Here is a 12,269-nt window from a genome sequence, read left to right on the forward strand (position 1 = left end):
GGGGGGGCGGCGGCAGCGAGAGAGGGTGTTGGAAAAATACATTGGAAACCAGTGAGCTCATGGACAAAACCAAGAAAGTAACAATGCTTTGATTGAAGTAACAGAATTAATTTGGAATCTAAGCATGTTGGTAGTTTTCTTTCCGATGCAGAGCAAGCTTAGATAATAGGGCTGGGGTTAAAAAAATGTCAATGGATGAATGCAATGGAAACACAGCAATTTGTGTGGCAGCCTTACACCCACTATCACATAACCTGAATTACAGTCACTGCTCAGAAATGCCTAATAGTGAGCCGAAGCTAGCCCGTTTTAATAAGGTTAAACATGGTCTACCTGTAACTCTTACTATGCTACAGCATTTTTTTTTGACAAGGGAAGGTACCCAAACTGCACAAACTCCAAACTTTATTTTTTGTCGTTGCACGTGTTGCTTCTAAAATAACAGACGCTCAGAATTAGTTGGGTTAGGCAGCTAGAAAGTCCGAGCACACAATGTACTCACAGGAATCTACTAGAAATTCATTCCAGCCCTAACTCTTAGTAGGAATGTTTACCTAGCTTCCCAGAAAAAAAGTGGTGCCTTTCCCAAGACTTTTACATTCAAGAAAATTGATTCCCACCCCCCCCACCCGTCCATCATTGCCAGCTGTTAACTAGACTTGATTTCCACCAGCTGCACACACCTTATTTTCAAACCTCTCTGCAGAAATCATTGCAAGTATGTACATACAGAGGGATCCTCAAACTCAACTGTAAAAAAGACAAAAGGTATTCAAGAATAATTACTTTAGAAAGTATTATTTATGGCTCCACGTGAAAAAACTAAGATCGGTAAATTAACTGTATACAGCAATTTGATTACTTCACATCCCCGAGGCAAATTAAGAAAGCCTAGTTTTAAAGCATGTAATTTAGAGAATTAGACTATTTTCTCATTGGTTTTTGCATATAATTTTAATGTAATCAGTTTAGCAGACAGTAAATGTACACTGTAACAGTAACAGCACTATAACAGTAAACACGAAGTGTGTTCAATCCAATTTTTTGGTTCTACAGCATCACACAAAGCCATAGCTGTACAATGCACTGTACACTAAATAAGAGTAACATAGATTCAGATAGCATCCTATTCTTGACAGAATAATCTAGTATTTGATACTGAATGCAGGCAATTTTCTTCACCTTCATGGAAATCACTCATACCACGACAACAAGAAAAAAAAATCTTTATTTGCTGATGTTATGGATGACTTTTAGTGCAACAAATTCCTCTTCACTGAAGGACTGATGATATCAGGTTATGTTTAAGTATGGAATGACCATCAGACTTTTAGATCAGAAAATATCTCTTAACAGCTAAAAAAGTATTTAGTCATTCTGCATAAAAACTATTTTTTTAGATTTGTACTGAAATGAAAACAAATTGATGCAATAGCAACATTATTGCTTTCTTTAAAAAAAAAGGAGGGCAATTTCTTGTACAATTCCATCAATTGATTTGCCATTCTACTTGTGTACCATTCCAGTACAAAATGGTTGACGTGTAAGATTTCAATTTTAGAATGAATTGGATTCAAATCAGCTTAAATATTCATTCATTTGAGTGAACAATCATTCACCCCGCAACAGAAAGTAATGTTCAATTCCATAAAACATCCAGTTATGGCAAATAACTTATTTGTACTGAAAAGAACTGTACTGCCTCAGATTCCAAACTAATCTTGAAGAAACAAAAAATGTATCATACTTGGGTAAATGGAGCTTTTGGAGCTTGTTATCTCTCCGACAAAAATGGGCTCATCATCATCATCATCTTCATCATCTTTCTTCCCTTTTTGCCAAGGCTCCAGTTCTTCTTCTTCACATTCCATGAATAGTTCTGCCATTCTGATGCCTCACTCCTGATTTTGGAGGGGAAAGAAAAAGATTGCCTCACTTAAAAAAAATTTAAATATTACATCATCTGAAAATTGAAATAAATATTTGTACATTTTTAATTCCTAAATTGAATAACGCCAAACAATACAGAATTAGAAACTGAAGCATTACAACAAAAGAATCTTGACATTATCCTCCTGTGCACGTGCACCACAAAATGCCATACCAAACATCTTAACCAGGTGAAAACAACAAACTGCTTGGGTCCATTTCATTTCAATACAAAGAATGCCATTTAACCTACCTGGCAAAATCTAGCTAGAGAACAATAAAAAAAATGATCAGGGCAATTTTATCAACATTCCCAACTACCTACCATGTTATGAAACTCTTCAGACAGTTTTTAAGTCTTATCAACATGAACAACTATTACAACAATTATCTCAACTATTACAAAACCACAAATTAAGTCTACCACTAATGTTAAAGATGCAATCAATACATAGTCTGAAACGTCTAAATATTAAGTAAAAGATAGACACGTCGACAAAACTTTTCATTTTGCATAAGTTTCCAAAATTCAAATGATATAATTTATATTACAGGTGAAAAGAGGTGCTATTTCATTTAAAAGTCAGCTCTGCTCGACTGAAGCATTGTTACAGATTGCACAAATAACTACATTAACAATCAACCTAAGATAACCAGTTACATTTGTGAGAGGAGAATACATTCATATACACGGATCCATTCTCTGTCAACAAAAAGATCAGTTCAAGGCTTGTGCCTATTTTGAACTACCCAGAAGCACGGAGAGCCTATAGTTCCGTTCCTTTCTCCACAGCAATGCCTTGACCAACTGGAATCAACATGCCAATCAGAATCCTGGTTTCTTACAGTAATACAAACTGTGATGGTTTGAATTCTTGGGTTTGTCCTCATGAAAAGCTTCGGAAACATGTCTTCCTTCTCAGCAATTCACAAATAATTAACAGTTACATTTGCACGAAAAATTGAACTGGTCTAAGAGAGCCACAAAATTCAACAACCCAACTGATAGATGGCATTATAAAACTGACTTTTATTCTTGATGGCAATCTCCAAGATGTTTCAACACAGACGGCCAAATTAGTCTCCCAATACCTGAAGTCACAACTCAAGAAAATTAAAATATGCAATAACCCTCAAAATTGACCTCAAAGATTCCTAACCAGACCTTCTGAATGCCTCGTCCCAGACTTTGTGAATAACTGATACCAGACACTACGTTTATTCAACAACTTATTAATAATACAGTGGCATTAGCAGAGCAAAATTAAACCACAAGGCAATCAAATCAATGTTCAGGAGTTAAACCCAATCCTTTTTAACTCTAGCCCTATTCTCATACAAAGACAGACAGACAGTTAAGGCATAAATCAAAAGAAAAAAAGAAATAACTTAGATATAACTGGCCTGGTCACTTAAGCAGACTCCATGATACGTAATATCATATATGGGATTATATCTTGCTTAGCTTCTGACAACAGTGATGCATGCAGACAGATTCCAGTTGGCTCCAAGGAATATTAATTCTGATGACAGACTGCATTCTCTGAACCTTCAATAAGTTGTTAATGAGAGGACAACCATGGAGAGCAATCAATCCTCCATCCTGCAGCACAATCCTTATGACCCAAACAGTCCAAAAACCAGTTAAAACTCTGGGCTCTCTCTGCCAAACTGACTGTCTCCCTAAGAGGTCACAGCTAACATTCAACGCCTGCCATCTGGAGTCCAAGAGTCTACAGAACACCTTTTAAGAAACAACCTGCAACTGACTTTCAAATCTGGCCTCAAACAAACATCAGTTTGTTCTTTTTCAGGAAAAAGCAAGCTGGTGCTCACAGTTCAAAGTTGATGTATAGCTTACAGTTCACAGCTCCAAACTAAAAATAATTTTAAAAAGACTGAAGAAAAATCAATAAGGGTCTAACCAAGGGGAGAAACACTCAAACAAAGGTACAAAAGTTTGCTTTTCTCGCATAGTATTGTTTGTGTGTAAAGACTAGGGACAGGTAACGAATATCCAAGTGTTACCTGTTTTCGCATTACCAATATCTAACAAGTATCAAGTGTAAATTAACACAACTGGAATTCTGTAGTATGCGGGTGAATGATTTCATTAATCCTGATTTTACCCAAAGCAAAAGTTCTGATATGGTTGCAAATTCTCTTGTCACTTGATCATTTGTTTCTTCATTACCGTTAATGAGATGGAAATATTCTTCAAGTATCAAAACCAAACCCTCAAAAACTGGTTATTTATCACATACCATGGGTAGGATTTTCACGCAGAAAAATGGATCTGCTCTTATTACACAACAGGATTGATTTCCAATACAGCTATTAGAACATTCTGAAAATGTAAGAGATGCTGTATAAGCGCAAATTAATTTGTTCTTTGCACCACACCAAGGATTCAAGACAATGCCATCAAACAAAGACCTCAGTTGTTATCCAGGTGTTTCTAATGTCATTATATCTCAAAAAAGGGTTTCTTGCCAGTCCCTGTGCTGCAACTGGTCAGGGCATTTGGCTGTCAATGAAAAGGTTGGTGGTTCAAAACCACCCAAGAGCAAAATTTTTGGTATCAGGGCCCTCTTGTGGCTCAGTGGTAGTGTTCCTATCCCGGACCTAACACGCCTGAGTTCTAGTCCCACCTGCTCCAGAGGTGTGTAATAACGTCTCTGAACAGGCTGATTAAAAAAATGTCAATAATAAAAAACTGCTGGTAGTTCAGGAAGTGCATCACTGGAAGAAGAGTACCCAATACATGGACTGTCATGGAGCTAAACAGCAAACAGTCTTATTTGTAGCCTGCAAGGTCAAACAGTTGAACCAGTTTCTGGGTGACTGGATTAGACTAGCATGTGGCAGAGATAAAAAGGTTATATATACACACAGCCACTTTTTACTCCAACTGCATCTCATCTCTAGTAGACTGGTATAAAAATCATCACAATGTAGATACGCGTACATTAAGCAAAAATATGGCTGTTCCAAGGCAAGACGTGGATGCTGCATCAATGGTTCAAATTGTACAGTTATACATGTAGACAAGGCATATGCATATACAAATTACAAAGAAAGAGAGAGAGAAACAAAGACTATAAATAAACCAGAGGAAAGATAAGTGAACCTCCAAGTCTTAGAGAGATCTTGGAAATAGACAGTCATCTAGTAATTGAAAATCTGCACGTGTAACTATCACATTCAAGGAATAATCTTCTATAATACAACTAATCCAGGTGTATATTCAGCCAGGTCAAAACAGCAGCCAGAATAAATATGAAATGCAACCCATATTGTCTTTTTATAGGACTTTTGAAAACCACATTTCATTTGAGATAACAGTAAAAATCAAATGTTACATTTACGGACAAATTGAAAACACAACACAAGATTCAATGTGTGAAAAGCTAAGTTTCTGACATTTAATTAGGTACATATACTACCCAATCCACCATAGCTACGTTCACAGGGACTCTGGTGACTGAAACATGGCTATGATATTTAGTTAAAAAGCTAAAACTCAATTTGTACCATAAAGAACAATGCTCAGTTACTTCTCTATGGGAAAAGAACAAGTCCTGTTCATGATCCCTCACGTCAACTGGAAGCTGTTGCATGGTGGCTCAGTGATTAGCACCGTTGCCTCACAGCGCCAGGGACCTGGGTTTGATTCCACCGCCAGGCAATGGTCTACATGGAGTTTGCACATTTCCCCACGTCTGCGTGGGTTTCGTGCGGGTGCTCCGGTTTGCTCCCTCACTGACAAAGTTCCGAGGAAGGGTCACCGGACCAGAAATGTTAACTCTGACTTTTTCTTCAGAGATGCTACCAGACCTGCTGAGCTTTTCCAGCAACTTCGGTTTTTGTTCCTGATTTACAGCATCTGCAGTTCTTTCGGTTTTTGTTTAAAACTCAGAAACTGCTGGAGAAACTCAGCAGGTCTGGCAGTATTTATACTGACAATGTATAGTTAATGTTTTGAGTCCAGAGCTTCTTCAGAATTGATCGTAGCTACAAAAAGGTGCTATTTATTTTGATAACAACAGGTACATAAGGGGAAAGGAGTGAGTAGTTAGATGGAGACATAGCCCAAACTGACAAAAAGAAACTTAAACATACAAAGGAATGGTTGATTACAAGACAGGGAAGAAAAGCTGATAATGAGTAGGTGAAAATAAGATGGACGTATTAAAAGCAGCCCATGTCATGACAGGGCTGGGCTGTGGGGCTGGGTAAAGCACATAAGGAAATATAAGGTTCAAAAATTATTGAATGCAATATTGAGTCCTGAACGCTGCAGGATACCCCAAGCAGAAGGCAGATGCTGTTCTTCAAGCTTGTGCTAAGCCTTGCTGGAGCAATACAGCAGGCCCGAGACATAAATAGCGGTCAGGTAGCATGCTAATGTGTTGAAGTAGCAGACAACTAGAAGCTCAAGATCATTTTTATGGACAGAACGTAAGTGTACTGCAAAACAGTCATCCAGTTTGAGATTTATTTCCCGGTCCAAAGACTGTGACACTGTGAGCAGTGAATACAGAAGACTAGATTGTAGTGCAGACAAACTGGTGTTTCGCCTGGAAGGAGTGTCTGGAACATTGGAGAGGGAGGAGATAAATAGGTGGGTGTTGCATCTTTTGCAATGGCATGGGAAGGTGCCATGGAAGTTGGGGAGGTGTTGAGATCGTAGTCCATTTGTCCTCCAGTGTCCCAGAAGGAATGGTCCCTACAAAATGCTGATAAGTGAGGAGAGGAAAACTGAATGTGGTGGTGGGATCCTGCTGAAAGTGGTGGAAACGGCACCTTGTGATCCTTTGGATGCAGATGCTCGGGGTTGGAAATTGAGGATTATGTTTTGTGGGAGAGAAGGGGGTGAGGGCAAAAATGTGGGAAATGGGTCAGACACAGCTAAGGCCCCTATCAACCACAGTGACAGGGAATCCTCAGTTGAGGAAAAAGGTGGACATTTCTGAGACACCCTGCAGAAGGTGGCATCAGAACAGATGTGACAGACACTGAGAAACAGGGCGAATGGGATAGAGTGCTTATAGAAAGCAGGGTGTGCATATATGTAGTCCAGCTAACGGTGGGAGTTGGTGGGTTTGTAATGGCTATCAGTGGCCAGCCTATACCCAGAAATTGAAACAGATGTTGAGTAAGGAAGGGGAGGAGTCAGAGACAAGCCAGATGAAGGTGAGAGCATAGTGAAAGTTGGGAGGAAACTTGATCATTTTTTCCCTATTCTGAATGAGAGGGTAAGCAGCACTGATGATGTTATTGGTATACCAGACAAAAATCTGCAGAGGGGGACATAAGGATTGGAATAAGGAATGTTCCATGTATCCCACAAAGGGATAAGCATAACAGGTGCCCATTTGGGTACCCATGGCCACTTCTTTGACCTGAAGAGTCAGAGGAGTTAAAGGAGAAATTGTTCAAAAAGTGAAGACGAGCTTGGCCAGGCAGAGGACTGCTGAGGCCTTCTTTCCAGGAAGGAGCCAAGAGCCCCAAAACCATCATGGTAAGGGAATGAATGTGTACAGGGATTACACAAATGAGGCAGCTGGTGCCCACATACTGCAAATTTTGATACTGACATTACGCATCTGAAGCATTGCAGATGGTGGATAGAAGTGGGAAGGGACTGAACAAGGGGGGAAAGAGTGAAAAAAACAGTTAAAAGAAAGAAATAAGTTCTGTGGGGTCAGAGACAGCAGAAACACATGGGTCTGCCCAAGCAGTCCTGTTTGCGCATTTTGGGGAAACAAAATTAGAAGTGTGCTGTACAAGGTTGGAAGACTGAGTCTGGAGGAGTTCCTAGATATTAATGACTGTCGTGAATACAAAAATCTGATGGTCAAAGCTGGGCTCATGGTAGTGACAGATAGGACAATGTGATCAATAGCCAGCGCTCAGTCTTGGCAACGCAGAGGTCAGAATGCCAAAAAACAGCACCACCACCTTCATCAGCAGGCTTGATTACAAATTCAGGGTTGGATCCAAGACACAGAGTGCAGTCAGCTCAGAGGGAGATAGGTGTGAACAGGGGAAGGGGCAGAGAAATTAAGGCAACTGATGTCACATCAACAGTTCTCAATGACCAGGTCAACTGAAGGGAAAAGGCCAGAGGGAAGGGTCGAGGTGGAGGGAGAATGTTGGAGGCAGGTGAAGGGGTCTGCAGGACAGGAAAAGGACTCTTGTCCAAAGAAATGGGCACAGAGGTGAAGGAGACAGAAAAAGACTTAATCACTATGTTGTGCCTGAAATTCATGGAGGTGGGAAGCACAGGGGGATAAAATGAAGTCCTTTGCTGATTCCAGAATGCTCAGCATTGGAGGTCATAAGGGATTGTAAATAGCAGACAAGTAGTGGGGTTAGGAGAAGTATTAGAAACAGTTACAGGGAGGAAGGTTCCAGAGGGGCGTGGGTATTTCAGTTTTTGCAACTTGTGTTCCTTAACATCGAAAGGAAGAGAAAAAGTTTCTTGTCAGAGCATCAAACAAGCTAGAGAGTGAAGTGGAAGCAGGAAAGGGTAATTAGGACTGCTGTGAAATAGCATGAAATGGTGCTGATGGAGAGAGGTCAACAATGTCCATATGGTGCACATGGCACAGTGTGGTTCTCGGAAAGCAGTCAGAACAGCTGCCAAACAGTTTTGAACATCTTGGAGGTACATGAGATCCTGGGTGGATTCAAAATAGGGAAGTCGAAACTTCAGTTGGAATACTTTTGATATGCTTAAGTGAGAAGAAGATGCACAAAAGAAGGGAAGGGGGCATAGGGGCATGGAGTTTTAACTGTTATTGGAGTTGTTTTTAAATCTCCACCTATGAATTTTTTTAAAAAAACAATAAATTAGAATAATAGTAAACTTCAAAAGTTAATTTTCAGTGACAGTGACAAGTGTATTGTCTGGCACCACTTTAGGCGATCATAGCATTAAACGCAGGAACACAGAAAACAGGAGCAGGAGCAGGGCATTCGGCCCTTCAAGCCTGCTCCACCGTAATCAATATGATCATGGCTAATCATCCAACTCAGTATCCTGTCCCTGTTTTTGCCCCGTAACCTTTAATCACTGCAGCCGTAAAAACTAAAGCAAATAAAGTCACCATAATCCTAGAGGGCAATACAGCTGCTCACTCATTAGGCAGACAACAGATGTTGAGTTTTACCCGAGGGTCACCACATTTCAGATAAGAGCAAGGGTAAGAAGACAGCACCTTCATGGTGATCTCAACTGATATGGGAATTGAACCCGTGCCATTGGTGTCACTGCATTGCAAACAAGCCATCCAGTCAATTGTGCTAGTGAACCCCTCCACATGAAACATACCGAAATCCTTAAAAAGGATGCAATGTTTTAGCCTCAACTACTTTCTGTGGCATATAATTCCACAAGTTCACCATTCTCTGGGTGAAGAAACTTCTTCTCATCTCTGTCCTAAATGGCCTACCCTGTATCTTTAGAATATTTAGATTGGAAGAGAGAAGCTTAAACATTACATGATGACTTCACTCTATATCTAGAAAAATTACTCCATTACACTAGTTTGCAAACCAGTCAGCAAGACACTGTTTTACAACAGATTTAAGTGGCACAACTTAGGCAGCACTCTCTCATTCACTGGATGTTGTCACCTAATTTTCATGTTAAGTGACTGCTGTTAGTGTCGCCTTTATCTTTTAGAGAAAAACCTGCCCCACGAAACATGTATTAACTTAAAGAGTGGGAAGTTTTGTTATGAGCAATCAAACTTTTACACAGGGCAGGTGTATTTGGAAAATTGATTCTTCAAGTTCACGTCATGCTGTGATAGCTTCTGCAACCGCACAGACAAGTTAATCATTTTTCAAAAAAAAAGTTGAATAGTATTCCACACTATTATAAAATACTCAATGTAACGTGTAGCAACTGATTTCTTCCACTTCCATGCAAATTATGTATATTGGGACACATCATGAGAGAATTAAGAACTTTGAAACGAACCATCATTTTAAGTCTTTAAATAATATGTGGTAAATAGTCATCCATATACAATCACCACAAATAACTCCAGTAACCACTTTTCTTAGTACTGGATGTTAATGATTAAGGCATTCCAACAAATACATTTTCAAAAATGTGTTTGCTGATGAACAATAGCATTAAAACTACGAGCAGTTGCACTAAGTCTTTTGTGCAGCATCTTGCTGGTAAACTTTTGATTAACAATGACTTGGGAATACACATTCCCATGAAGAAATCTCCTGAGCATTAAACCATAATGATTCACTTTACAGGCAGTCCCTTGGTTGCAAATGAGTTCTGTTTGAGTCCACTTGCAAATTAATTTGTACACAAGTCAGAACACAATGCAAGAAATTAAAGTATCGCCACTGGTAAGTACAGAAAATGTTTGTATGTCGGATCTTCAAATTTTTAGCCCTGTATGGGATCGTGTTCCTAAGTACAAGTATTTGTATGTTGAATATTTCGTAAATCGGGGGGGACCCCTTAACAAGTAAAGAATACTGGCAATCAACCATCATTGTCACTGAAGAGGTTCTGAAAGTCATGCATAATTTTAAACTTGTTTGGAACATTAGCTGGAAACCACTGTAGCAAAAGAAAACGTTAAACAATTCTATAAAAGGATTAACAAAGCCCAGGCACAAATTGCAGGGAGTGCTCCAATCTTTGGAATCCACCATTTAGCATTATCTTCACATTGACATCAATCCTCAAGTTAGCACCGCTACTCTGTCTTCATGAACATCAGGAAATTACCTTATCTTGAAAAATCACTATTTCATATGAAGGCTCAATGTCAGTTTGACTTTTGCTTAAAATTGTGCAAAATGTTTTACAAGTCTAGGGTCTTGTAAAATTCCTTTCTCAAAACAGAAAAAAAAAATGATAATTAAAATAGGGTTTTCCTCTTCTAAAAGTATGTTGACTTCTATTCACGAGGTCAGTGTCAAACCGATAATCCCCAAATTTAGTCCTGATGTATCTATACCAGACAAAACAATGGAATTAATCTAATATAAGAAGTAAGAGTAGGCCATTCAACCCAAGTCAGCCAAATTTTTCAATAAGATTATGGCTGAGCTGCCCCAGGTCTCAACCCTTCTTTTATGACAGCTCCTCATAGACTTGAAATATTGGGGAGTTGAGGACGATGTACCTCCGCTTTAAATACTTGCAGAGATCTACCTTCCTCCACTCTCTGTGGTAGAGAATTCCAGACATTCACCACCCAGAGGGAAGAAATTCCTTTGCATCTCAGTTATAAAGAGGTGTTCCCTTATTCTATAAGGATGATCTCTTGTTTGAGATTCCCCCACTCATGGAAACATCTCAATACCTGTCTTGTCAAGCCCCCTCTCAGAATTTTGATGATTCACCATGCTTCTAAATTCTAACGAATCCAGACCTATCACATGTAGCCATTCTTGATAAATCAGCTCCTTAATCCCAGTGGCTGAGTTTCCTCCTTTGTCACCATGGCCTGGGTAACATCTGCTTCCTGGTCATGGACAAGTGCAGGGTGTTCATTCAATTCATCAGCTGCACCCCTTCAATGAGTACATTTCTTTCATTGTTCCTCATCAACTCTGATCTTTATTCTACCTCCTTTTAATACTGTTGTGCTTTTAAGAAAGGTGCTTGGCAGGATTTGACCATACATGGGGAAACCACAACCACAATCGTTTTCAAATCATTTCCTTAACGTTTTTTCTGTACTGTGCATCATGCAATTTCAACTATACTTATTTACAAAATGTTTTTCAAACAGTCACAAGGAGAGAATTTCAATTAAGTTTTACTTTAAAAACACAGATTAAACATAATGAGCCTCCTCCACTTCATTCTTGCATTGTTACCTCAATTTCTACTTTCCTTCTGGCCTCCAAACATGCAGCACTGCCCAATGTTCCAATGACATCCATTAAAGTTATATTTCTGAAACATTGGCTCTGTTCCTGTTTCTAAAGAGTTGGTTAAGAATTCATCTTACATAGTTCAAGAGGAAACATTTTTCTAAATAACAGATGGACAGCCAATAAATCAGTGAATTTACTAGTACTGATGTATAAAGTTGCAGTTTATTTCATGAGATTCCTCCACTTCATATACTAGTGTATCTCCATCATCTACCACGATTGTAGATTTATTCTTACCAAGCATAAGAAACAGTCTCAGCCAAACATACTTTCCAATACAAAGCTATGAATGCGTCCAAACTGTTTAGAACCTATGTTCATCTAGACTGAAGCAGACCTAAACATACATAACTGCTGTAATGAGAGAACAAGGTGTAGAGCTGGATGAACACAGCAGGCCAAGCAGC

At 39.2% G+C, this 12,269-nt stretch overlaps 1 protein-coding gene across 6 annotated transcripts in view; it reads right to left on the reverse strand.

Moving 5' to 3' along the window:
• The window catches only part of LOC109920956 (zinc finger protein 280D-like), a 108,484-nt gene that overhangs the window by 86,339 nt on the left and 9,876 nt on the right, over window positions 1–12,269 (reverse strand). For all 6 annotated transcript variants that reach the window (XM_048615782.1, XM_048615785.1, XM_048615784.1 and 3 more), the window contains exon 2: window positions 1,748–1,901. In XM_048615782.1, coding sequence (XP_048471739.1) covers window positions 1,748–1,886 — 139 coding nt within the window. In that variant the 5' untranslated portion in view covers window positions 1,887–1,901. The remainder of the gene's footprint in view (window positions 1–1,747; window positions 1,902–12,269) is intronic.

This window comes from Rhincodon typus, chromosome 33 (genome assembly GCF_021869965.1).
Source record: "Rhincodon typus isolate 14 chromosome 33, sRhiTyp1.1, whole genome shotgun sequence".
Lineage (NCBI taxonomy): Eukaryota > Metazoa > Chordata > Chondrichthyes > Orectolobiformes > Rhincodontidae > Rhincodon > Rhincodon typus.